The 27,995-nt window shown below is 43.5% G+C and overlaps 1 protein-coding gene and 1 long non-coding RNA gene across 7 annotated transcripts in view; one reads left to right on the plus strand and one right to left on the minus strand.

Moving 5' to 3' along the window:
* Nucleotides 1-27,202, plus strand: part of COL26A1 (collagen type XXVI alpha 1 chain) — a 180,405-nt gene extending 153,203 nt beyond the window's left edge. For 4 of the 6 annotated variants that reach the window (XM_042791594.1, XM_033004055.2, XM_033004054.2 and 1 more), the window contains 9 exons: nucleotides 1,041-1,157; nucleotides 2,348-2,500; nucleotides 8,204-8,296; nucleotides 9,760-9,821; nucleotides 12,197-12,259; nucleotides 15,990-16,034; nucleotides 17,452-17,496; nucleotides 18,544-18,628; nucleotides 22,015-27,202. In XM_042791594.1, the coding sequence (XP_042647528.1) occupies nucleotides 1,041-1,157; nucleotides 2,348-2,500; nucleotides 8,204-8,296; nucleotides 9,760-9,821; nucleotides 12,197-12,259; nucleotides 15,990-16,034; nucleotides 17,452-17,496; nucleotides 18,544-18,628; nucleotides 22,015-22,187 (836 nt within the window). In that variant the 3' untranslated portion in view covers nucleotides 22,188-27,202. The remainder of the gene's footprint in view (nucleotides 1-1,040; nucleotides 1,158-2,347; nucleotides 2,501-8,203; nucleotides 8,297-9,759; nucleotides 9,822-12,196; nucleotides 12,260-15,989; nucleotides 16,035-17,451; nucleotides 17,497-18,543; nucleotides 18,629-22,014) is intronic. The other 2 variants (XM_042791595.1, XM_042791596.1) reach the window with 2 other exon arrangements.
* Nucleotides 12,271-27,995, minus strand: part of LOC116964435 — an 83,565-nt gene continuing 67,840 nt past the window's right edge. The window contains exon 3 of the long non-coding RNA XR_004408749.2: nucleotides 12,271-13,366. This is a non-coding gene — a long non-coding RNA (uncharacterized LOC116964435). The remainder of the gene's footprint in view (nucleotides 13,367-27,995) is intronic.

The raw sequence follows: 27,995 nt of genomic DNA on the forward strand, positions 1-27,995 counted from the left end.
ACTTAATCTGAGACAGACTAACTCTCCCACCTCTCTCGGGTATTAAAGGCTTCACTAATGTTTGCACAGTATTTAAGTGTACCTTTCCAAAGCAGCTACTACTTTTGTGAGCCAAAGATGCGCAGTGTTTTTCTGAAAAACACTGTAAAATTGCCAAGTGTTGTTATTATTTTGATAGTCTAAAGGAAACAGCATTAGGATTTTATTTAGTGTCATCAGAAATAGTCACTTTGAGATTACAAACGCTGCCTGCACCTTTCCTAGGCTTACTGGGGGTCTGAGTTGGACTTGCCAAGAAGCATATCACTGGGCTGTAGTCATTGTGCTACTGGTATTTCCAGAGGGGTTTGCTCAGCACCCTGTTCACTGATATAAATTAGCAACATCTAGTTACTTCAAAAGTGTGGGTGCAATTTGAGTTTGGGATGAAGAATGCTTGTGCACAGCATGGTATGCTTGTTAGATGAATGAAAACATGAGAAAACAGGGAAACATCTTTGATGAAACACCTTTGATGCACAATCTCTGGGTAGTATGCATATATCAGCCAGAGCAAGTGGGAGACTGGGTTTGCTTTGCTTTTGCAAATATTTTTTTGTGTATTTTGATACGCTGGAACTGCCACGGAGCTGACACGTGTCTGGATGAAGGTAGCAAAGGAGTGCTTGGGGGACCAGCTGGACCCTGCCCAGAGCTGACCAGACCTTGGGAAGGGGACGGTGTGGGCTCAGTTTAGCTTTGACCAGCACGTCCCGTGTGGAGCTACACATCCTGCTGACTTCTTGGGGTGGGCCTGGTGCGTGTGGACATGCGTGTTTCTTTAAAGATTGGAGGAAGAAGAGGAGAAGCAAGGTCCAGTCTGGCTCTTTTGCCCTACATACCAGCCAGCATTTGCCACCAGTGCCGCCCTGTCAGTGCCAAGCTGCAATGCTCCCTCTTGCATCTTTAAGTCCCTCTCCTCTGGTTTCTACGTTGCTAAAAACCTTCTGATCTCAGCAGTGTCCTAGCCTCCAACTAATTACCTTTCTGAATGTTTTCAGGGCTGCCAGGACAGGTTGGTCCTCCAGGCCCAGTTGGACCAACTGGTCTTCCAGGCCCACCAGGACCTAAAGGAGAGAAGGGACAACCTGGTGAGAGGGGCCCGGCGGGGCCACCAGGTAAGTCCTGAAGGAAAGCAGTGCTACCACAATAGATATTTCACTTTATACAAATTACCTGTGACAACAGATTATAAAAGGCTGGACACACCAGATGTTGAGCATCTTCAGTTGGTACTGAATCCATTCCAGCAAGTCCTCTGCGCACTGAAACCAGCAGCAGCTCTCAGAGAGGGCAACTGCCTGCATGAGCTGTGACAGACCCTGGGATTTCCCATGGAGCTGGAGAGCGTTTGTCCTGGAAAGCTGCAGAGCAGGATCATGTTTCCCCATCCTGCTCAGGAGCTGTAAAAACCAGTCTCTGATCTGTCAGCCTTTGGATGAGAGCATTGCCTGTTTAACCCTCTCGCTGTGTGCCTGTTTTAACTCCCTTTTTTCTCCACCATTTGTGTCAAGCCGTCAGATGCCAGGATGTCAAACTAACGATGCTTTTGTATGTTAAGGGAAAAGGTTATGAGGCCGTTCTTTCAGAGTATACTCTGTTCCTGAGCTAGGAGACTTTCTTCATCCCCAAAATGTCCCTAAATCTTTGGATGAAAGCGTATACAACGTAATAGGTGCCAGACCTCAGGCTCTGTGCTTTGTATGCATCTAAAAGGCTGTGCCTTGTAAATCAGAGCTCAGGAAAGATTAGAAACTTGGAGCATACCTTAAATGTGAGAGTGGCCCCGAATTCTTTTTGGCATTTTCTGGCATCCTGTCAATGGCCGTGGCTAATGTCTGGCCAAGGATGTGTCTGACTCTTGGTTTCTCAGTTTGCAATGAGAGCCTTTCAGCCCCATAAGAAGTGGAATTGGTCTGCTGCTGGACTGACGGGGTGTCTGTTGTTCTTTCTGTGCTTTCCTGTCAATAAGGTGATATACAGGTGTACGTGGAGGGGAAGAGAAAGAGCAGCGCTTGATTTCATGTCATGCTGCCTTTAGTTTCTTGCTCAGCCTCAGATTTTACTCATCTAGGAATTAAGCTTCACAATACCTTTGAGCCAAGTAAGGCTATCTGCTTTATAGAGGAAGATGCTAAAGGCACATAATAGAAATCTGGGAAGCTGTTCCTATGTCCCCCTAAGACCCTGATTCCCATAGTTACAGTTCAGGACAGAAATCCTTTGTCTTCTTACTGCCTTTTTACATGGTGGCATCATTACCACATCTTCGAATGCACTAACACATCCTCTACTGCCTCTGCAACAGGGCTGTTGGGACCTCAAGGACCGAGAGGACTTCCAGGAGAAACCGGGATCCCAGGTCCCCCAGGTCCTCCAGGGCCACCAGCCACCCCAAGCCTCCCTCTTACCTTCCAACAAGGGGTCCTCTACTCACTCCAGCCCACAGCTGAAAAAGAAAGTAAGTTTCCTCCTTGGTTTCCATTTTTTTCTGGTACTTCAGCAAAGTGGGCAGGCACGGAGCAGCTCAACTCTTCCTCCCACCTCCCTGCCAGGCTCTGCCAGGGCTCTGCCTTCCCTGGGAGCAGCTGGACAACCTGCCTCCATTGTGTGGGTCTCTTGGAAGTTCCTGTTCAAGATGAAACTTGTACACTGACTTACAAGCTAGAGGGGTTCCCCTCTCCAAAATGAGGAAGTCACTGGTCTTCCAAAACCATCAATGAGAACATGGTTTGGGGGATTTATGGTTGTTCGTTGTGCTTGGTTTTCTGGGTTCACCATAGCTTTGAGGAGGCGATTTGGTGTCCTTTAAGTTTCCATCATGAGTAGCTGCTGAAATGGCAGAGCTCAGGTAGCATCACGAGAGACAAGTAGGTAAAGAAATACAGCAGTCTGGCTGGCTAGGTGCTGGTGCAATGAAACTGTGCTGTTGAGAGACCTCTTGGTGCCGCTGTTGCAGTGATACGGTGCTCAGGGTTTCTCAGAAATGAGTAAGTACCAAAGGTTTGCAAATCTGAAATTACATAACGTAACGAGGACATCTGTTAAATGTGTGTCTTTTCCTGCCCCCGCAGATGCGTCTTCCACCTGCATTTGTGATGCATCAACATTATCCCACATCCACGCAAAACACAGAATTACAGTGTCGAAAACCCAGACCAAGACTGATTTATGCCTTCCCTGTAACTGGAGGGTCAGGGCTTCTTTGAACCTATGGTGATTTAAAAATACATTTATTTGATTTGTGCTTTACATGGCAAGAAAAGGCTTTCTAGGAAAAGCACATCATGCACTCTTACCTGAGTGCTCTCCCATTTGGGCTTGATTTTTCTGGTCCAGTCTTGTGTAGCTGGCATCTGATAATGATAAAGCAGAGCTCAGCTGTAACTCCGCTTGGCTTGTAAACTCCTGGAGCCTGGCTCTGCCAGGTCTCCCATCTCCGCTCCCCCAAACTTCAACTGTGCCTCTTCCCCAGCTCTTCTGTTCACGTCCAACCTCAAAGCTTAGTTCTATTAGTTACAGCCAAGTAAGTCTCCCTGTGTCTGAAAGTTTTCTTAGAGCTCTCCTTTCCCTTCCACCCACTCCACTCTCCACACTCCTTTTCCTGAAAGTGAACAGATGTATTTTTAATTTGGGAAGAATTTTAACACCTCAATTTCATATTCAGTTACTTAGACTGTATGGGCAGGTTGAAATTAATTGTGGTTCAATACTAAGGTTTTCACAAAATATAGATTGAGCTGCTGCATTCATGAGCCTTATAACGAGAAATTTCTGCATTACAGTCATCTCACTGCCTTACAGGATTGCACTAAACAGTGTCGTTCTACATTCAGCCTTTTACTTCAAAGAATCCTTAAGGATGGTTTGGGTACTGCTGCTGCCCCCTCCCTCCAACCACCCTTTAAATTAAACTCTTTCTTGCAACGTAGTGGATAAATTTAAGTGTATAAAGTCATGGATTACATGGCCTTCCCAGCTGATGTGTGAGAAGAGTAAACTCTGTATTGACCCAAAATAGGAAGCAGATAAATGAGTGGATAAATATCGGCATTAATTCTGCCAGTGGGCAGCAACAGGCTCCCACATGGACTTGGGGACCATGAGTAAATGGTGCTCATTTGGGGCAGCCCTGTATTTCTCTCCCATTTCTGCAGTGGATTTCTTGGTTGCAGAAGGAGTAGCCCAAAACTTTATGACAAGTTTTCTCATTTAAAAAATTTTTCTTAATACAGGTCTCACTGCAAGTATGAGTTATCTCTGTGGTCATGATAAAGTTATGGCGATATCAAGACCATTTTCTTAAAAAACTTACCATCTTGCTTGTGTGTTGGCTGATTTTGCCTACCACAGGTTGGTAGAAAGCTGATCCTCTACAACCAATAAAACCTAGCCTTGTAAAGTCTGGGTAGAGGGGTTTTTTTTTAATTTATTTTGAGTGGAGCACATCTGAAAACTATAAACACAAGATTTCAGCTGCTGACAGCAGAGGGAAGCATATTCCTGGTAATGGGCATGTGAGAAAACTGTATCAGATTATTAGCAGTAGTACAGTGTTTGGTTCTGCCTGAACATGGTTAATGCATATGCCTTTATTAGTCGCAACAAGTTCCTGTTGGCAATGTTTATCAGCAGGCAGAAGCCAAAAATGGGGAGACAAATATTTTCTCACACTTTCACTGTGCTGTGGTAAAGAAATTGGTCCCAGTTGTCTCCCTCCAGATCAGGTAGCAGAAAGAAATTAAGACAGGATTACTTCATTTCCATCCTGTCTCAACAAATCAAGCCTATAATGGGGGAATTTATCCCTTAGAAACATTAGGTCTAGGGCAGAAGCTAAACTGCCATCCTGCACTGCTGAGGCTGCTGCTACAAGGATCACTTGCTTTCTCTGCCACTTAAAAATGAGTGGATAGGGTATGTGGTCTAGAGTCAGCTCAGTCCTCTTTCTCATTCTAAAGCTAAAACAATTTTTAGGGAAAAGAGAAAAGACTGCAGCTTTTACTCTGTTGAGGGCTATGTTTTCTTACATCTCTAAGATTTCAGTTATGCAAAGGACACATGAGATAACATTAACCTATTTTGTAGGGAAAGCGAGGCACAGGCAGCTTGCCTGTGTGCCCAGCATATCAGTGGTGAAAAAGAGCATAGAACAGTGATTTGTGAAGTGACATCCCAGTGCCTGCTGCCATGCGTAGCCCTTCCTGGGGAAGGGAGCATGGAGCAGAGGAAGTGAAGGGGAAGGAGAAGAGGAAGAGAATGGCATTTGATTTAGAAAACCACACAGATTGCTTTTAAAGCTCTTTACACCTGTGCCTCTGAGATGCCTTGCCACTCTGGCTGGGCAAGTTTCACTGCCTCGTTCGGGGTATTTCTGTGCTGTTCCAGGTTTCCCCTTTGCAGGATGTTTGTGCCCTCTTCCAGAGAATGTAGGTGCTCATCTCTGCCTGGGTCAGACTGGTTGCACTCTTCCTCCTGGCTTGGCTAGGAGTTGGAAAGCTCCTGGAGTAAATCGTGTCTCCAGGTCTTCTCAAAGGAGGCAGGCAGTTGTCTGTCTTCTGCTTCGGTATATCCAGAGGCACCGAAACAGAATCCAGCCCTTGAGCTCAGCAGAGCCTGGGTCAGCACAGGAGATGGCTGAGAAGGGAAGATTCCTGCTACCATTTCTTGCTGGAGCTATTCTGCAGCTGCTATAATAACCTCCAGCCGCAGTGAGCCCCAGAATGTCCCCCTGTTTATAAGGAGGAGGGATTTTATAAGGAGATAGAAGTTCTTCCTGCTGCTTTACGGGAATATGGAGAGAGTCCCCTAAAAAATGTGAGGGTTACGTTTTAACACACTTCAATCCCATTTCATTCACAGTATGTTTCATTCAGAGCTCATCCTGGAAGGAAGCCTTGATCTGAGTGAGCTTTGCCTGGCCAGGCAGCTGAGGAAGGAGCCAGTCTAAAGTTCCTGCATGTCCATACTCCTATTGCTACAAGGGCCAAATCAGGAGCTATTGAGCTCAAGGGCTGTTGAGCAGAGCTCTCTTCTGTGTCACAATTACGGGATCGCCCTTCATAAATAACCTTTAGTCAAATGTCAGGATTGGTGGATTTGTGGGAGTAACTCTGTCATCATAATAATATCCCCTTTAGGTGGAGTGTTTTGTAACCCAAATCTTTATCCCTGGTTTACCTCCAGCAAATCCTGGTTGTTTGCAGCCCATCCTCTCCCCCCTCTCAGTGGATGTGCATTTGATTTTGTTGACCACATGTTCCTTAAAAACAAAAGGTTCTGCAATTGCTAATGCCTTCACTGCTGTTCGATGCTCATTTCCCAACTTCATTTTACTCTCAAGCTGTGATGGATTTTGACATGGTCAAATAAAACTCAAATTAATTGGATTACACACTTCACTTGGGTACCTTTCCTTCTGAACATGAAAACAGTCTCAGTTGTTTTGTTTAAGAGCTGTGAAGAAGGGAAGATGGATGGGGTTAGAAACAATAGTCATAGAAATACCTGTTTGCATTCAGGCTTTAGGCACAAAATTTGGCTCTCGGGGGAATCTGGGTTAGATCTTGTGCTGTTCTGCTGCCAGGAAGGCATTGCAGAGATGTACTGTCATCCTTGGCAGTTAAAGAGATTTCACAGTTTTCCCTAGGAACTGCTTTCAAGCAACTAGCTTGAAAGTCCTCTCTATCTATGCCAATGCTCCAGAGGTTAAAAAGGCTTCATAATGTATTTTCACCTTACGTCCTTTAGGCTGGACTCTGCAGAGTAAACAAACATCCTTCTGATCTTCCTGGTGTGACTTGGTGTTTGCATCAATATAGTAATGAGACATTTGCAGTTTTTTACACCTGCAGAAGATTCCCTTGAATTTTACTGTGACGAGTTAAAGGGATGGGTAAAAGGAAACATGAAGAAGTTTGAGGTCACGGGCAGGAGGAGATGGACATTATACGTGCGTGGTGGTGTCCAGCTATGCAAAAAGTGGACTCTTCAGAGGGTTTATTATCCCAATGACCAGTAGCCAACATGAAATACACAGTTGATCCTATAGCACTGGTCAGGATAACGTATTGCAAATCTTAGCATCAGGACATGGGGGTTCCCTTTCTTGCTTTGTGACCTTGGTGTCTTGGTCAGTCATGGAGTTTTTTCCCCTAGGTTTCCACAACTGTCAAACAGCATTGTGGAATGCTCAGATGAAAGATTCCTGCCATACAGGTACCTCCTCAGACTACTAGGACACTACAGTGCAGGTCCATAGGGAATGGGGTTGTTGAATATGATTTTGGAATTGCATAAAGTAGTCAGGGTTGCTTCTTTATATGTAATTCTGTTTTTTCTATTCAGTCACCAGCTGAAGCAGTAAGCCTATCAGTTCAAGTATGAGGGAGGATGGGGGCAGCTACAGGCTGCTGATTCTTATTCCTAACAGAAGAGGACTGAGAAAGATGTTCAAAAGCACAAAATTCCTCCATTCCTGCTAATGCCTTTCCCCTCCCTGCTGCACTCCCATTTCCTTCTGTTTCCCAGAACTCAGTGAACCTGCCCAAGCTGGCCAGTTGAACACCTAAAATAATCCTAAATGGCCAGTGAGTTTCCTGAGTACGTGGAGGAAGCAGAGAACAGCCTCTCCCCAGACTTTTCTGCATCCTCAGACTTCAGGATATCTCCCACCACCACCTCGATGGCAGGGTGGGCTTGCTGGGTTAGTGAGGATTTCCAAGACTGCCGGACTGGCTCGGCGGTTCACTGATGCCAGGCAGGAGGGACCTCCAGCTCCATGTTTGATTTCTCAGGTAGCCAGAAGCATCTTGGAGTTGGCAAATTTGGGGTCAGTTATTGCTGTACAGCGCAGAGCTACTCTTAATCTGCTGTAGTCTTCAAAGGTAGGATTATATAGGTGTGCAGAAACACCAATTTTTTGTCAGAGAGGACAACTTCTCTGGGGTTATCAGAGGTGGGATGAGCAGCTCTGCAGGTCTGGGGGATGCAGCCTGTGTCCTTAGAGAGCAAAGGGCAGTTGCTCAGAAAGTCCAAATTTTGCATCCTGAAGCAGTGCCTGGCCTTGGCCAGCAACAGGCGCCAAAGGATTTTGGAGAGAAGTTCTGCTGGGACTGAGCAGCTCTTGCTGCAGGGACACTAACCGCTCTGCTCTTGAACGCAGATGGAGAACCCCAGCTGGCCTCCACCGTCATAGACACCATCATGGCTGGCCTGCCAGGACCACGGGGAGCCCCGGGCCCCATTGGGCCACCAGGTAATTAACTCGGTTGAGCTGCAAACCCGTAATGATGGGGAAGATGAGCAAAAGAAACTTCTGATGGAGACTGGAGCGGTCTGTGGGTTGCCTGCAGGGAAGGCAAGTGGTCTTCATTGGAAGGGCAGTAGGGCAGTGGGAAGGGTGGCAAGAAGTAACCAGGTTTTTTATCTGATGATAGTGGCAGATTGTTTTACCTTTGGCAGGGTACATCTTGAGAAGGGAATAATTAAAGACTGTCTTTAAGAATGGGTTGTCCAGTGAATCCCTTTATGAGAGCAGGGTTGTTCCCACCACTGCTCCAATCCTGTCCTGTCACTTTAGAGCTCCACTGAGCAGAATCTGACCGGCTGCTCTGTGATGTGTTTGCAGACTTTGGAGCTGGTTTGAGCTAGTCACCAGTATAACTGAAATCAGAATCTGGGATGAAATTTCAGTGGCAAATCTTCTTTTTCTCTGTGCTGAGGGGTGGCTTAAATGATAGTATTCCTGCAAACATCACCACTTCCCAGTATGATGCATATTTAGGAGTGAACTTCCATTAGTTGCAGAAAAGGCTTTTCCTCTCATTATGAGGGCCTTTAATTTATCCTTCAGTTCCTTTATTCTTAAGGATTTGTATGGTGCGTTAATGATTGAGGCTGATTCAGCTGTACTTTCTGTATAATGTCCACATTGTTTCATCTTGAGGGTTGTGACTACTAAAGCAGAGAGGAGTGTTGCTAAATTCAGACTAAGCAAATATCCTGTCTCCCATATGCAGGTATAATTTAACAGCTACTGTTTAGATATAATTATTTTTCCAGAAGGAATTAATCTGTTAAGTGACTGTGTAAAAAAAAGTTGACCTGTTTAGACAGTGTTTAACTTGTCCTGGAAGCAGGCTCTTCTGTGGTACAGACTTTAAAATAATTTACTGCCATTGGAGTGAGCAAAGAACAAGACAGTGCTTTGCTTTGCCCCACTCAGCCTCTCATGCTATGTCCAAACCCTGTTTCCTTCATGTTCATCATCAATTTTCTGAGAACACTAGAGAGACAGACTGTAGCAGCCTTGCAGAATTCCCTTGCCACCAACGAGACTCTGTTTCAGAAGCAGCAACTGTAGTATCTTGCTCTGATGTAGCTGTTTCATGGATCTAGTTTAAGTTTTCTCAAAAGTTGTCATTTTAAACAGTGGATATGCAGCATGTTACTGACATCCTTCCTGCTTATTTTCACTTTTTTTTTTCCTCCCAGAGCTCTAACATCTTCCCTAGGGCACAGGGATATATTATATCAGGATGTGGGTATCCAATAATCCAGTGTGTGATGAAGCGCTTATGCTGTAGTCCTGTGATGGATGAACAGCTCTCACCCATTGAGAGACTAAGCAGAGGAATGAAAGGAAGTGCATGCATTTGGAATTTAGGGTTATTCCTTCTAAATCTCATTAAAATTGTCCCAAATGATGATTCCCACCAGGGCCACCAGGTGCATCAGGACCCAAAGGGCCACCAGGACCCATCGGAGTCCCTGGATCACAAGTAAGTCTGCGAAACATCTTCACATTGTACAAGGAGGGAGAGTAGTTTATAAGTTTCAGATCTGATGTTTTGTTCACCATGAAATTCTGTTATTTTAATACTTTTTTTTTTCATTCTGAATTATATTGAGAGGTTGAAATGGTTGTGCTTTTCAGATTTTTCCCTTAATCATAGCAACACATCTTGCTGTTGCTGTGTCAAAACACTTCACTGTGGCCTGAGTTGATGCAAAGGATTTGACATGGGCTTTACTAACACAGTGATAGAAAAATACTGCATTTCCTGTGGAACACATAAAAAGAACAAAAAAAAACCATCAATGGGAATTCACCAATTCACCAAAGTGTATTTGTTAAGCTTAGCTTTTGAGAAATAGCACTTTCTATTCGAGAAAAATACCTCAGATTCCCATCATTTTGATTATTTATTGATACAAAAATTGTGGAAGGGGCTAGGTAATAATGCAGTGTGATCAACTCACTCAAAAGAATCTGTAATAGGAAAAGGGCTAAGTACTCACATGGATGGAAAAAGCCGGTTAAATGGAAAGAAGTGAAGTCATGATGAACAGTGAACTGCCAAACTACCCAAAATTGTGGTTGGCTGATAGAAAGGGACTGCAGTTTTGGGAAGAGTGTTGCTTAATGTGGAGGTAAACTACTAACATCAAATATTTCAAAGGAATCTAACATGACTAAAGAGATAAAAATGACTGAAGAACAGAGAGAGAGAGAGAAACATTAAGTAACTTAGCAGAGGGATGTAATTTATATCCTGATAAGAAGAGGTTTGGAATTGCTAGAAATTAGAGAAAGGAGGTTTTTACTATGTATTTATTAATCAGTTTGAAGAAGCAATAGACAGCAGGTTAATGAAAGTTTGCCAGGGTAGCAGAATCATTTCAATTAGTGAATGCTCTGGAGAACAATGAGAAATTCCAGATAGATATGAACACAGTGGGAAATTTGGCAGCAAAATGACAGATGCAGTTTAACGTGATTAAATATAAGGTAATTCACAGTTCATAAATAGGTTCTGTAGCAGAGTCTGGCTTTTTCACATGCAGCACACATTATAATTTTTTTTTTTTTATAACAGATTTGTGGAATTCAATGTTCTTGAGTGTCTCCATGTAATCATGCACTGAAAGTCACTGTTGAGAGCTGTCAAGAGCAAAAGATGCTTATGGACACTTAAAGCTTTGTTCATGCTGCATGTTTGACATGGGGCCAAGTCTGGTGGGTGCCCTGCCTCGTTTGGCAGCTGTAGTTAGCCTCCTAAACCTGGCCTGAGTTTCTGAATCTTTTGTGGGGCCAGGGGAGATGTAGCTAAGCTGGAGGCTTGGTGGCGAGCTGGTGGGGCTGCCTGCAGGCAAGGAGCAACATGCTAATGGTGAGCATTGCTGCCTCCCAGCTGAAATTAGGAGAATGCTCCTCCTTTAGACCCTTAAAACACCACTGCCCAATCTTGTTGGGCCGCTTGACCAGATGCTGAGGCTCCTCGCAGCAATGCCTTGAAAGCACATTTCTCTGGATGCTGAGAGGTGGGGGTCTCTGGGGGCTGTTGTTAAGCAGGTTGGCTTAAATCACCAGCAGTCTGGAGTGGAGCAGTAGTCTCATTTGCTGCTGTCTCCAAGGCGATGTGCAAGTCACCTGAGGTGGAAAAAAGCATCTTGCATATGGTCGTGGGGAGCTGACATGATGCATATAAATGAACAATATTGTCCTCTCCCTGTCTGGTTTATAGCTGTGGCTTCACTGGGTGGATAAGTTAAGAATTTGGATCGATTTCTGCAAAGCAGTTCCATTAGTAGAAGTCTGGAGACTATGCCCTTCTTATCCATTGGTGACTGTTTTATAGATTTATTCAACCCAGGGAGTAAAATTATTAGTAGAGATTGGGTTTAATTTGAAAATTGTTTATTAGGGTGAGTGAATGGCTTCAAAATAATTTCCACTGCACAATCCAATTAATTTTCAGGCATGTATGCTTACTTATGCCACCCACTGAGGCAATTATGAAGAGAGGGAAAGTAGTGGGGATTTTTAAGCTAACCATACTGTGTATTAATTTCTTCTTGGTAACGGAGAACAAGAACTATCCTGTCATACCAACCCCTTAAAAAATGTTACATCAGTCGCCTACAGTGCATTAAAAGAGCCAAATAGAGGGATATGCAGAAACTATAGGTCTCAGGATATCTGCAGACAGAGCTTCCATTGTTGTTGCTTGAGGGTAAAAGAGAATCCAGCCCAATTGCTTAATGGGCGTATGAGGTTTTCAGGATCTGAGGATCACTGGGAAATGTATTCACTACACCTACACAAAGGATGCACGGTAGAAATTAATTCCTTCTTGTTCTGCATCTCTTCTAGGGCTTACCAGGCTCTCCAGGACAACCCGGGCCAAAAGGCTCCAAAGGAGACCGAGGAGAGAGAGTAAGGTTTTACACACACACAGAGATTCCCAGCAACATCTGGGGTGATGCCTCAGAAATTCTATACAGAATAGGTCTTTCAAATTCTGTGGGACTACAGCCATGAATGATTTTAAATGTAGAGTTTCTAGGTCTTCTGCAAGAACCAAGATGATGGCTTACTGTACAGATAAAGGGTTGAATTGCTTGCAAACTCTGGTGTTCCCTAAAGAGATTCAGGTAGAAATAGCAAATACATCGTACATAAAGGCTTGTGGAGAGCAACTTTCTTCTGCCAACCAACATGCCTTAGTGTGCAGTATTTTGGGTGGTCTAACTGAACTCTTCCTTCTGTGGCATAAGGCAGTAAAAGCTCATCAGACTTTTCCTGAACCAAAGCTATTCCCCAGGTCAAATGATGTTCTTAGTGTATTTAGAATATTGAGATGATGTTCTTCAGATGGTTATGTGCTATACCTCAGTCCTTGATGGGTTGCCAAACCTTAATAACTAAACATAGATAGAAGGGCTGTTTGAATGTTATTTCCAAACTGGTGAAGTTTAGGAAAAAACAGAGAAAAATATATGAAGGATATAAATGTGGCAGATTCCCAGTCCCGCATTCAAGCATCAGGAAGGGTTGCAAAGTGGCATTTGGGCCTTCAGCTCCTTCTGTTCAGCTTATTCTCCAAAAGGCCATGGCTTTTGAAATCTTCTCTGAGAGGAACTAGGAGCACAAAACCATTTGAGAATGTAGTACGTGGTAGAGGATCATTCAGCAATTAGACCTGCAAGCTATAGAAGTGGGCACAGACGCACTGCGCCATCACAAAGACCCTAGTGTGGAGTAGAGACAAAGGAAGAAAGATAAGGAGAAAAATATTGGTTGGTACCTCTAAAATGATGGATGTATGCAGTGGTGGCTGTATTGACACAGCTTTATGCCACAGCTGTAGGAAACAAATTCCCTTTTCTTCCAAGTGTCACTTTTACCATCACATAGATGGAGGTGAACGTGGAGGTCACCACCTGTAAATGGCTGGCTGTAGATGAAATGCTTCCCTCATATGACAGTATCTCCTCTTCTTCATTTCTGTTCATTATTCCAATCCGAAAGACAGAGGGATGTCTGAAAGAGCCAAGAAAGACAAATGCAAATTGGTGAACTTCAATTTTATGACTTCCCAAATTCATGAGAATAACCAGCAACAGACTTAAACGATGTTCCTCAGTCCAGACTGTGTGCAAGGAGAGCAAGTCTGGGTGGCTTGCTTCATTCCCTCCCGAGGCACTTCACATCAAGGAGCAGTGGATGTCTGAGGATGGAGCACATATGCTTCTAAAAAGCTCCATTTTATTTGAGTATCTTTGCACATTGTTTTGGGTGCTTGGTTCCTGTTCTTATATAAGAAATCACCATTTTAAGTGACTGTTAGTAATTTTTTAATAACAGTTTCCTTGTGCAGATCAGTCACTTTGGTCATGTTTTGGCTTTACTAATAGATTAGAGACTGATGCACTTCTGGGACTAGCATTTAAGATTCTGATAGAGAGCAAAACCTTAACTGATGAGATTTCAGCACAGGTTACCAACTACAGCTCATTGCCATTAAATGTCAATTCTCAGTTAAAAAAAAAAAAAAAAAGGCATGGTATATGGCACAGTGTCAAGTTTCCATCCAGGAAACTGATAAGAGCTTTTCCTCAATGATTCATTTAACATTTTGCTTTAGTTTGTGGTTGACCATATTGCTAAGACTACACTTATTTTGAAACAAAAGCTTTGTTGCACTGTCTCCATTCAGTACAGACAAATCCTTTAGACTTTGATTTTGTTCCCTCCTTGCTAGCTATTCAGAATTGTAACTCTCCTTCTGGGTATGGGATAAATGAGATTTTCAAATGTCAGAATGTCTTACTAAATAGAAAAAATAAATTCTATTTCCTGTCCTTCCTCTGTTAGTGTGGAAAGTGAAGCTGATAGCTTTTTCTGGCAGAATTTCTGTAGGATGTTCTGTGTGCTTTTTGTCTTTTGTGAGTGTGGATTTGAATGCTGGTTTTGACAACTGCATGCTGCAATTTTGGGTTTGGTGGATACAAATTAGGTCTAGCTTTACACAGAGCAGAGGAGCTGTGCAGCTGCAAGGAAAAGCATAGGAGGGTTTACAATATCTATTGAGATTTGAGAAAATGTTATTATACATTCTTCCTGCTGAATCTCAGAGAGAACAGACGTACACAAGACCTGAAGCAGTCTGAGCGCATTCCCTGGATGGCACATCTATACGTGTGCCACTCACGATCAGCCTCTGTTCATCTTATTCTTAAACAGTGACAGTGGGGGATACAGCACATCATCTCCAGGCAGTCTTCAGAGGTGCAGCTAGTGAGGGCCTGGGATAAAAGATATTTCTGACATCCAGCCTATATATCCTTTGATCCCCTTTAAGCTGATAACATCCTTTCTGTTCCTCCTGGACATAGAGAACACTCTGTTTATGTATTTTGAGTGCGTTGTTATGTCTCCTCTCTGTGATTTGCCTCTTGCCTGTGCTTTTTCAGAGGCCTTACTCCCTCCAGTGCAGAATCCAGGTATTTCCCTTTGAAGATGCTCAGAGCACCTGACAAACTGGGCCTTCCTCCCAGCGCTCTTCGTGTCAATACAGGCCTTTGTCTCGTGCTGGCTAGCTGCTCACCGAGCACTGCGCAGCTCTCCGTAGTGATGTTTTGTAGATGCTCAAGGCCCATTGGTTTTATACAAAGCAGCAGTTTGATGGACACAAAACCAAAGCAGATGTCCCTTTCTGGAAAATATTACACAAAGCTGCTGCCAGCTAGGTAGTTTTTTGGGGGGAAAAGGATGGGTTTGTTTCTGTGTATTTCTGGGGGAGAAGAGCCAGGTTAAATATGTGGCTGTTTCATCAAAGGATTTCTAAAGATGCTTTTAAATTTTGCCTCCCCTTCCCAAGCTCCTGCTTTCTTGTTAAATAATCTATAGCTGTTCTCCTGGTCAGGGATTCTGCCCTGCCCCAGAGTGCTCCAGGATGGGAAACCAGTGCTGCGGATAAAAACAGAGGGAAAAAAATGCTCAGTTCAGTGGCATTCTGCCCCAAACCAACACATACCATTTCAAAATGTTTCTGATTAAAAAAAAAAAAAAAAAAAAAAAAGAACAAAAAAAGCCCTGCTGAGAACAATGTGAAAATTAGCACAGCAGGAAAAAGAAACAAACCAACCAAAATATTGTACGTGTGTTTTGATCAGTAGCTGTTGGGGTTAACACATGGATGTGTGTATGGAGCAGGAGGCAGATTAAATCAGTGCTCTGTGGGAGTCCTGGGCTCTGTTTGCTGTCTGAGGCAGCATCAGCCCATCAGTTTTACTAGAGAGAAGAATGTCATATCTTGTAAGAAACAAATTTCCAGCCAAATTCCTTCCTGGTATAATGTAACTGACTGCTGTAAAGTTCAAAAAATTGCTAATCGTCTTACTGAGAGGGTACTGAGCTGAGTAGCTCTATATCGAACCAAACTTCTCCAAAGTGTGATGGGATTTGGAGCTGATACTTGACAGAAAACCATGACCCCTTTTGCTGTCTCTAAGTGATAACGTCAAGGGACTGAAATTTTTTTCATATTATCCCAAGTGTAAGGTTTTTCATTAAGCCATCTTAATTCCACTAGCAAAAATTACACTATGTTCTTGTCAAATGGAAAAATATCTCCTAATGACACTTACTTTATTTCCAACAGGGGCAAGCAGGTCTGACTGGAGAGAGGGGCATTAAGGGATTTCCTGTAAGTGATGTACTTGCGGGTGTGTGCAAGACTCAGGTGGGTTTGGTGCCTGCCTGGCACCGTAAATACCACCTAGCTGGACTGCAGCTGGTTCAACCAGCTCTCTCAGATGCAATGCTTAGGTCAACTGTCTCCAGCTTAGACATTTGTTCCATAGGCAACCTCACCTTAACATATTCCCCTGCAAATGAAAGTCTTCCTGCATGTTAAGGGTAGTGCTGAAATGCCGTGATCAGGAAGGCATCACTCCAGCAGAGGAGATGTGCTTTGCTTGCAGATCCCCTCTAGGCAAACCTTGGCTGACAGAAGCCCCCTCCCTGCCCCGTGAGGTTCCTGGCACTACCAGAGCCCAAGGGTGGGCACCGTTAAACAACTCAAAGTACATCGGCAGCTCTCAACTCCCTTTTGCACCTTGGTCTGCCAAGCTGAGCTGGAAACCCTTTAATGAGATTAAAAGATGTCTCCAAATGATTTCTTGGCAATACCTGGACAGATGCACACAGGAGATGTCTGCACTGGCACATATGGCTAGTGTGCAAACAACCAGTGGAGATGAAGGTTGGCTGAAAGTGAGCTGGTGGAGCAAGTTGGGTTTTTCTGGCTGGCAGCATCTAGAGAGGTCCTAGGTCCTCTGGAAGGTTTCTCTTCTCTCTTCCTTAATTCTACCTCATCGTTTTGTATAATTCACACAAGCTTTTCTTCAGTCCTTCCTCCCAGACCCACCCCTGCTTTGCAAGTACCTCAGGGATGTCCAATAAGTTCTGAGGAACCCAGGCATTTCCACTCTATTTTATTCACCACTTTGTTAGCCCTTTCCATTGCTTCGTGTTTAACTTGTGATTTAATCTCTCCATGTCATCTGTTCTTTCAGAAATGCATGAACTTCCTGGTTGAGGGGGAACATCAGACCAATGTTCACAGCACATAGGGATCTTTGTTCAAGAAAAGCTTAATGAGCATCTTCAGAGGCAGAGAGTGATGTGACTAATTAATGAAAGCAGAATGGAGGATTTTATGTTCTAAATCAAAGATGAACATGTGCACTTTTGAGGGAGTGGAACAGTATTTTTATCTCGGTGTGAGATAAAAGCATTGCTCATTGAGAACTTCATGAGATGTATATAGTATTGTTGTGGGCCCAGGCCACGGCAGCCAGCTTCTCCTGCAGCTTGGCCACTCCTGACCAAGTTCGTCAGTGTTAGAAATGGTGATGAGCTCCTGGGAAGCTGGTGGGAGCCAGGCCAGAGCTCATGAAAGCACTTTGGCCCTTGGCATGAAGTACCAGAGAGTCAGTTTGTTTTCTGCTGGTGAAACTCTTCTGCCTTTAATTTTTTCATTTGAAGGGGAGGGATGCAAATGATCCTGGACAGGGTCCTCAGTCACATGAAAACAAATTTCCATTTCTTGTCTGTTTTAGGGTGAACCAGGCAAGAAGGGTGAGGAAGGTGACAAAGGTGCTGATGTAAGCATGTATTTCCACTGTTGTTTTACTTTTCTTTTTGTCTCTTTACTGTGCTTCAGCCATGTGCCCTTTGGCAAGCTGCTCTGTGGAGGGCAGAGGTCCTATGCACTGTCAGAAGTGCAGAGCAAGAGATGATTTGAACCCTGGGCTTGATCTTAACACATGCTAGAAATCCTGGCCCTGGCGATTTCCTTGGCCACACTGTCAGCTGCCCTTCTCAGCGTGCTATCCAAACACCTCCTCAGTCCGCAGTGGCTGTTCAGCCACACAGAGCTGCTACATGGCGGGGAATTACTGCCCCACTGTCCCTCCCACCAGCCCAGGGACAGACCCCCAGAATAGATCAAACTGCATGTGCTGAGAGAGAGTTGGAATTCTCACATCTCTGCTCTCCCACCCTAAAATACTTCCCACCATCTATCTGTCCCTTCAAGCCCATTTCTAAGGCAACAGGGGCAACAAACTACAGCCTGAGTGTATGTGACAGTATGTGGACGGGCTCCAGGCAGCATGTGGCCCAGCTAGGAGCTCTGTGAGAGGCAGGATGAAGCCCATCAGGATGGGCTTGCACACTACCGTTCCAGTTTATAAAGAAGCAACAAGATGGTGCTAGCCACACGTCCCAGTTTCCTGGTGTACCAACAAAGAGCAAGCCCAGGTAACTCCCTGATGTTCAGAGTACATGTCAGATGGGAGCAAAACCTGTTCTCCAGGTAGTTCAACATAGTTGTTAACATAAGCTGCACATTATAAGGGTTTGACAGGAATATACACCCTGGGTTTGGCCCACTGCAGAAGGAGGAACCAAACTGAAAGGCTTGGCTTTGGGTCAGAGGCTCTGCAAACATGGGGTATAACTGAGGAGGTTTTTTTTAAATAGGTATTCCTTCTGCATTCCTACTTAACCCTTGCAGCTTAGCTCCCCTTTTGCATCTTTTCTTGTTTAAACATGCACACTGCATAGTCTGGCATTATGGGGGCAACGTTAGGAACAAGAAGCCAATTCTGCAACATATACCAATGTTAGCTTTCTTTTCCTTCTTGCAGGGAGAAGGTGTTCAACAACTTAGAGAAGCTCTGAAGATTTTAGCTGAGAGGGTATTAATTCTTGAGCACATGATAGGAATTCATGGTAAGCGTTGCTGAAGTTTTATTTTCTAGGGGCTCTCGCCAGGCAGCTGCTTGATGGTTAAACATCCTCCCAGTCTCATAAAATCTCTGTCTAGTATCTATTTAAGCTGGGTTTCCAAAACTAGGTACCCAATGTGACTTAAAGGTTACTTAGAACTGTTAAGAACCTAGATCTTTCACCAACTGCACTAGTTACTCTGGCTTTACAGGTGAAATGACCCCCATAATAATTTGTATTACAATTCAGAAAGCCAAGTCACGAGCAGCAGCTCAAGCCATGTGGCACAGATCATCCAGCAGCTTCCCAGGGACCTGCAGGTTCAGGTCTTTAGGCCAGATCATTTAATCCTGTTAACAGCGTCTTCCAAGTGACTACCACCACTGAGGCTCTTGCCTTGTGTAGCACTATATTTTACAGAGAAAGCTCAGTGCTACATGTAACCCTGAAAACCGGTGATCCCTGAATGTCTTGTGATTATAACTTATACAAAACCTATTTTCACAATCAGATTTAAAGAAAGTCTCACATGTTCTTGGTTCAGATATATTTTAAGTTTTCTGTTGAGGCTATTTGATGTCACTGGTACAGTGTGTGGCATCATCCCTTAACGAGTGTTTTCTTCCCTTTACCAGAGTATGGGCTCAGGCAGTCATCACCGATCAGGTTTCTCCCTTGGGGGTACTCGAGGATCAATTATGCCACAGCTGCCAAAAGCTGCTGTGCCAATTTCTCCCCTTTCAGAAACACAGTAGAGTCAAAATGTTGTTTGGATCTACTATCCCAGCCTGTGAGAAACAAGCCTGTTCCTTGGCACTGAGATGAGCATTTCTTAGCTAAGTCCCATAGCACTTTTCTTTCTTATTTTCTCCTTGACATATGGCACCTCATTTCTGGCCTCACTTGTAAAGCAAGCTGCTCACACCTTCCTTCAGATTGACATCCACTTTTATTATGAAGTGGCCTTTGGATATTGATTTAGCCTGTGAAAATGCTAAACAGCTAAAATGTCCAGCAGTTCCTAAGTAAGTGACTTAAAGAGCATCTATTACTGTGCAGTAAGGCAGCATGCTTCCAGAGCCCACAAGCTGCTCCTGGAGCCAGCACAGTGCTAAAATGAAAATGCTGCCCAGCACTTCAAGGCCAAAATGGTCAGTGCATGGTGCTCTGTTATCTGGCTGAGCAGGGTTGAGTCTCTGCACTGCTTTTCACTGTGCAATGGACACAGGTCTTTTAGAGGCCCAAGTTATTTCCAGAAGCAATAGGCAGCAACAGCTTAAGCTGTTCGGGAAATCATGAATCACGAATGCATGATTTAACCACAGTCACCCTGACCTTACCTCTGCATTAATCCTAGTTTGCTTCATATTTTCATTGGATTTTATACACCAAGTGCAGGAAGGGATGTTTTTATGCTTCTTTGCTTTGAGATGGTGGAGGTATACACAGCCGGTATGCTCGCTGGGGCAAGAGGGGAAGGGAACCCCGTCCACATGCACAGTGCAGTGGATTCACAGGACCCAGGGCCTGGCCCTCCATCACCTTTCACTTTGTACCTTCATTTATACCAGTATAAAACAAAATGTCAGCTCTTCGGGAAGCTTGTACAGACACTGGGGCTTGGACTGGGGGATTCACACAACTTTGCCCCTGTAGAACTGCCTAGTTTATCTATTTTATACATTCTCTGTTTGGCAATACAGCAGCAACAAGGCATGCGCTGCTGTTATTTTGAAATGGTCATTTTGGCAAACCATTTTTACTGACATAAATATAATTTCTGTTATTGCTTGGGATGGAAGGCAAGTTATTTATACCCATGTATACTTCTATACCACTGTAACTGCGTCTGCAAAAATGGATGGGTTTTAATTGTACAGTGTAGTTAAGGCCATCTTTAAACACCTATATTGTATGCCTTTATATAAATAGTTCCTTTTTTATTGAATAACATTATAGATATTATTTTTTTCCTCTGTGCTTTTGAGATAGTTCTATTCTTTAACTTAAGACGTATTTTAGGCCCTACAAAAATACTGTTTAGAAAGAGAACTTGGAAAGTAAGGTATTTTTTTCCTTGTGTAATTACGTTCATCCCTTTGTGTGTATATGGTTTAAAAAAAACAACAACAAAAAAAAAAAACAAACAAACAAAAAAACCCCAAACCAAACAGAAAAAGACATAAAATAACAAAAGAGAATATTCTTGAGCAGAGACCTCCCGGCACTGAAAGGCACCATGCAGGTTTAAATCACCCAGCACCAGCTTTCTGGTCATGTTCTCACAGTAGGTGTTATGGATTTTACCACAGGTTCCTGGGCAGCCCGGCTCAGCCCAGCTCTAAAGCCCCACGCAGCAATGCCAATAGCATGCTCTCATTTTCCCAAGAAACTTCCCAATCGGTGCGGTTTCCAAAACCACAGCCACCCAAGCAACAAGGCAAAACACACCAGCAAACAAACCTATTCTGTGCAGTGAGGGGGCAGTTTGAGATTCTCCAGCCGAGCAAACTGCCGAGAGCAGCCCAGCCGTGTTTACTCCCAGCGAACACAGCACAAATCCTCTAGCAGCCAAATGCTCACTTGAAACAGAAATGCTGCCTCGTGGGATCAAGCTAAGGCTGGGTGTCTGGCTTGTGAGGCTGGGCTCTTGGCAGGGAAGAAAGGAAATGTCCATCTCTGAAGGCAAAAGGAAGAAGAAACTAGGGCATTAAAAATGATGAGGCAGCATTGAGTTATCAGCATCTGTTGCTGACTGCTGGGAAAATAGAAGAGTAGCCACAGTCAAATGTATGTTTAGCTTTGTAGGGCAGGACGCTGTAGAAAGAGGAGAGTGCATTACCACGAGGCATGCTGGCAGAATGGACAGCTAATATTTATTCCCAGCTTTATTGCTAATTTGGCTGTAGCTTAGGGTGAATCAATCCTTTTGTTCAATCTTTTCAGTGCCTCAAAATGTCCTCCTTTACAAGGAGTGAAATGATACTTAAACCCTCGGGAGCATCACTTCCCAGCGCCCACTTGGCCTCATCCTTCAATAACAGGAATTTGTGGGCAATGCTGAGTAGCAGCTATAGCCCAAGCAAATTTATAATCAATAAAAGAACAGTGCTTTATAAATGAAATTACAAATGGGAACAGGATCTGCTGGGCCACACACAGTAAGAGTACCTACCCCAAGGAGTTTAGGCAGGGCAGAGGGAAAAGACCTAATGTAGGAGTAATGTGATGGCAGCAAACATGTAAGTGCCACGGTTGCTTGCTGGATGGGAAGACAAGAGGAGGGACGACACTTCTTCCAGAAGAGGTACCATTCAGAAGGGCCCATTTACTCTTTCCTTAGCTTCCCCTTTTAAATAGCCCTCTCCCGTGACTTTCTCTCCTTACAGACTCTTTATCTTCCATTGAGCCAGGCTCTGGACAAGATGTGATCCCGGGCTCCCCCCTGCGAACCAGCATCAAGATCAAACGTGGAGGACCCCAGCAGCCACAGGCCTACCAGATCCTCTCTTCACTGCTGGATGACAGTGAAGCCAAAAGGAGAAGCAGTCGGATGAAGTAGGAGCGTCTGTGTGTTCTCCATGCCTTTCACCAGTTAAAGATACAGTATCCCAGTGCTTAATTGCAGAGTGCAAATGAAGTGGGAAGGAGGCTGCAGTGTTGGCAATTGGGTTTCCTTACGTGGCCAATACTATGCCCTTATTGCAGGGATTGTCTTATCCATAGCTCAGAGAGGGTCTTACGAACGCTTTTCTTGATTTTGTTGTTTTGCCTTTGGAATACCAGGTGGCAGGTATCCTCAGAAGCTGTCTACAGAAATGACACCTCCTGACTGTCTCACAAGAGTTTAATCCTCCCCTTGTTTCCTCACTGCCCTTGAAAGTTACTCAGTTAAAGCACTGCTTCTAGCTGAGACGGTCAGTCCCATCTAGACTCAAAGTCAAGCCTTAGCCTTGTCCATTGATATAGATGATGGCATCTGCTTTTATCTCATGTGGTGGTGTCATGCTGACTTCCAGGAGAAAATACCACTTTCATAGGCCATTAAAGCATTTTCATCTGCAAGGATTTCTTTTAAGCAAAGAGCAAATTGGAAAATTCAAAGAACATTTAAAACTGTTACTCTGACAATTCAGGTTACGCTTTGGAAATGAGCATCAAAATCTTGTGTTTTCATGTTGCTAATTGCATGTGAGTGGCATTATTTCTATTCATGGTTGGCTAAGCAAGGACTTTTGATGCAAATATTCATGGCAACATTGACTTTTTATCTATATTCAGTGAGATTAGACTGCTTCTATGAAAATATAGAGCAGTTTGTATGAGATATGATGCAGTTGTGCAAGAATTTTCCTATATTGCATCCAGTTTGTGCATACATCCAGAAATAAATAATTTAAGTAGTAGCAATAACTATTCATATAAAAGGATATTTTTCAATAGTTTCTTAATCACACATCTATAAGGAAGAATGTTTTCACATTGTTTTGTTTTTATCTTGTGAGTAAATCCTTGCCATTTGAATCTGGAGATGGTGTAGTAGCAAACCACGACCTAGGGAATTAGAGTCTTGTCAGGAGCTTATCTTGCACTGGGAATTAAATACAAAGTCATTTTAATTTTTGCAATAAATTGTCATTTGCGGGGAAGTCCCAGCTCCAGGGTTAAGAAGTTGAACCTGCACTTCAGTGACAAATGAGTCACTACAGCTGCTGTGCAAATCAAATGGGACAAGTTGATGTCATTCATGTAGACAGTGATTTTTGTTAGAAAGGGTGAGACTAATCAACAGAACCAATAGTAATTTTTTTTTTTTTTTTAATTCCCTTCTCCCCCCTGTTCCTGAGCATTTTCAAATTCAGCCTAGGACAAAAGTGAGTAATTTGAGTTTGTGTTTGTCATTTTATGGCCTAAGTTACATAACTTGGTCACATTCTATCTGTTTCCTAGTGCAAGATACAGCTATCTGAAAAAGGTAAACTGTCCTGCTACAAAATTTCTGTCAAAAGCTGTTTCAAAGACCAGCAGTTGTGTGGTCCATGTATTCAACAACCCTTGTCACCTGAAGTGATATTCCCAAGGCAAAACCAGAACCACGTAGTACACTGGAAATGAGGCTTAAGAAGAAGGAGCTCTGCCAGCCCAACAATATCCACACATTAAATTAACTTTCCATATACATTGTAAACATGGTAGACCTAAAGAGACATCAGAACATTCAAATCTTTCCTCTGAAGAGCATTATATTTTCAGAAATGAACAGGTTACAGGCTACTTCAGGATGACTGAGTTCACTATACGTCTTCATTTGACCCTGTTCTTTAGGGATCCAACCATCCCTCTCAAAACAGGTGAAATGGTATAAGTTGATGCTGAGCAAGCACCAGAGAAACTTGCCCTCATACAGAAGCTTTTTACTGCTGTACAGCTAAATAATGAACAGCCTTGATTTAAGCTGGCTTGGAGGCCACAGTAGATGTATTTACTTGCCCTGCTTTGAATCCTCACGCCACTTGGCTAATGCCAGTGGTGGAGCTCATGTAGCAGTCAGCCCACATAGTTCATGTTGTACTTCTGTATGCTCAAGTTTTCCTTTGGACATTTCAAACAAACAAGTCCAAAGTGTTACAAACATCTGGGGAGCTGAGGCCAAGGTACAATCAGGTGTTCACTTTCCCCAAGACTCCAACAAGGGAAGTGAGCACAGAGTTTTGCCAAGAGCTGGTGCTTCAGGCTCCAGCATTACTTTGCCTGCCAGTACTCTGAATTACAGCTGGAGTGTGATATAGAAGGAAGACAAGAAAAAAACAAGTAAAACTGCCCAAGTCAAGCAGGTTACTGACTTCAAGCAGCCATCCTGTATTCATAATCCTTTTGGGAGAATGAAATAAAGTCTCCTTAAGTGTATCTTAGTTTCAAATCCAGCACCAGCTTTAAACCAAGTGCTAACTCTAATGACCGTATGTGTATAAATGACCCTGGATTAAACCAGTGTCTTAAAGAAGGCTGGCAACCAGCTCCCAGCCTAAAACGAGTCACAAAGACAGACAGCTCAACTTCCCATCGTGTGGCCAATGACTGAAGTCCCGAGCAGCAGCCCCTGGCCCTCCATTCACTACCATGAGGGCAATAGCTCTGTTGATGGGCAGCTAAGTGTGGTGCAGCCACTGATACATTCTTGGCATAATCTTTTCATTTAAGAATTAAACATGCAAAAAAAAAAAAGATGTTTCCCCACTTACAGGCTGATTACCATGTAGGAATTGAGAAGTACTTGATTACCTCTTTGTTGAATTGAGCCCATCTTGGTCCTGATCACATGGACATTACAAGACATAGCCAGTGGCTTCCAGGAGAGAACCCCTTACGCCAACCAGGAGGTGTTGGAAAATCAGGCCCCGAAGACTGAGGAGAAATCCCAGTTCAGTCTAAACATGTACACTGGGCAGGCTGGTGCTAGCTGTAGGTGCTTGCCACGTTAAGAAAGTTTCCTCATGGCAGTTTCAGGAACTAAACTAAACCAAAGCAATCTTTAAAAGGGGAAACAGCAAAATTTGGTTTCATTGGACCTGTAGCTACAGGGTTGAATTTGGGGAAGAGAGAGTACAATGAGGCCATTTTCACGTCCCTGACGTTTTGGAGCCTTCACACTGAATTGAAAGAGAGATTTTTCTCCCTCTACATTTGTCTTCCTGAATTCAAAGCTACTGCATGAGTTTGATGACTGCTCTCTTCAAGTATTGACTAGGATTTTGGATTTTCAATTACTTAAAACAAATTACTGGCACAATGAAAGGAAATTTAATGGAAGTTGTTTGCAATGAATCCTGCCAAGTCAATTGTCAGAAGACTGGTTAGGTTTGGGTTGCAACCATTTTAATTATTGAGTTTTCCAGACTTCTGTATGAGCTATGTATTTTTTTTCTCCCCACACTTCTTGCTTTATTTAGCTAAATATCTCTTTTATGCGGTACTGTATCTTTAATTTGGGTGACAGTAGGGTTATACCAAATGGACTTTCTCTCTAAGCTGGGATTTCATTCCTCTCTACTTACACAAGGGTTGGACCACACTGTTGTGCAGTCCCAGTTTAATTATGTTTTAAAGGTGAACATAGCCTCACACGCTGACATTAATGATAATCATGACTAAGCAAACCACTCCAACCACATTTTCCATCTTAGGCAGGATACTAAGGTTCATTTTAGCCAGGGCATATAATGCATCTTGCCATGTCTATGTAATTTAGAGTGGATTTATTTTGAATGTGTGCTCATTTAGAAATAGATTTTAACTGAAATGTTTAGTGCTTTATCTTACATGCATACTGTGCAATACCATAGTGTGTTCTTTTCTTTTTTTCTTTTTTCCTAAGACTTTTTTGAAATTCCTAATGTTTCTTTGAGCTCCAATGTGTTTTTGACTTGGATCGGTTCTGGTAGTAGTAACGCATTTTCCTTGCCTTGAGCTAAATAGAAGCAGCAGCAGCACATTGCACAACCAGAGATCTTTTCAATTCGTGCACCCTGATGTTCACCAGCAATCTGGTACTCTGGGGAGGCGGAGAATGCTTCTCTCCAGAGTATCTAATTTGCACTTACTGTAAAGAACTGATAGCAACCCAGGGAAATAGGAGTAAACTAAAGAGAAGAGCCCTCACCTGTTCCCACCAAACTCCACAGTAATTTTGCCATCAACTTTCAAAGGAACAGGCCATAAAATCCAGATCCAGACCTTCAGCTAGCACAGACTGGTGCTGCTTCCAGTGGAGCAGAGCAAATGGCTCACAAGTGGCTTTCTGAGAGTTTGGCTCTGGGATTGAGGTTCACTCCCAGTCTCTGCAATTAACTATATTAATGTAGGAACCTGACCACTGTGACAAAGGCTTCTAAAAGACAATCAGCTTCTGGAATTATTTCTCGATACAATTTATTGGAAATCCATTCTCCTGAACGTTTACAGCTTCTGTCTTATTCAAGATTACATTCCATTCTGGTGTTTGGTGATATAGGGGTTTAAACTACTCACAGTTTCTGTGATTGCATTGAAACCAAGCAATTCAAAGGTGCTATAATTGTTCACAAGGCACATTCCCATCCATAGAAGGGATTGTTAACTTTTTCACTAGTTATTTTACACAGTATTTTTTTATTTATATTAGTGTGTTTCATATGTGTGCAAATGGTCCTGGCTTCTCTCATTGTAATAAGCTTTACAACCATTCGGCCTTTTACGGGGCAGCCACATGCAATATCTTGCAATCGTGTAATTTCTTAACTTAGAGCAAGAATAAATCTCATCTGACACAATGAACTCATTTATGGCAGGCTCTAATGTTTGATGTAAACACAACCTGTTTGTTCCACTGCTTGCATGGTTACTTATCTGTTTTCATATTGCTATGTTATTGTTCAAAATATCTATTTCTCTTTATTTGCTATGGGTTTTGTTACTGTATATGGAATGTTTTGTATTCAGCATTTTCTTACAGAGCAGAGTGGGAACAGTATTCAAGAACCCACAAATACCAAAGACCTTTCATGTAATGCACTGAGAAATAAACATACTGTAAATGAATATGATGTCAGGTGTCCTGTACTCACAAAGTTCCAAGCAAGTTCAAGCAAACCGCATCCTGAAATCAGGGCATTTTTCTTTCCTGCCATCTCAACTTACTCTGTTTTCAGGTCTCTTAGAAAACAAGATTATGCACAAAGACCCTGCTTCTGGTTGTCTTCTGTGGGGTGGAGGGGCAAAAAGGACCTTAATTATCTAAAGCCAAATCTGACAGTTTTCTTGCTTGTGATGGGACTGACTCTTCTGCAGATAGTGGCTATGCTGCTTCAGCAAGCGCGGCTGCCATCTCAGAGGTTTGAGATCTGTCTCCAGGATGCCCTTAGTCACTACTCTGCATTCCCAGTCACACCACCCAAACGCAGGGCCATATCCCACCTTCGTGGTGAGGCATTTAATTCCCGAAGCAGCCTAGGTAAGCCTTCAAGCAATGCCAAACTTGAGCAGCTTGCTTTGCATCCCAGAGTGAGGCACTACCTGGACCTGGCAGGCTCTTCCAGCAGGAAGAGCCCTCCTATTCCTGCGGGAGTTTTACGGCAGTACAGGTGCGGGATCACAGCTTTCCCTCAGCTGAGCTGGGGCACTTGAGGCTGGGTTGGCTGCTGCAAATTGTGCGATGGGGGAACAAGCCAGAGAGAGAATTCTGCAGTCCTTAAGAGCGTAAATTAAAATCTGTTGTTATTTGCAACTTGCCTCACTTCCTCAAAAATTTCCTTACAATTCAAGAAAGTCAAGTTGGCTAATCTAAGGCAGCAAGGGCCGCCCGGCCCCCGCCCTGCAACCCCCTTGTACCTCC

The sequence above is a fragment of the Tyto alba genome, unplaced genomic scaffold (assembly GCF_018691265.1).
Source record: "Tyto alba isolate M040663 unplaced genomic scaffold, T.alba_DEE_v4.0 Super-Scaffold_19, whole genome shotgun sequence".
Lineage (NCBI taxonomy): Eukaryota > Metazoa > Chordata > Aves > Strigiformes > Tytonidae > Tyto > Tyto alba.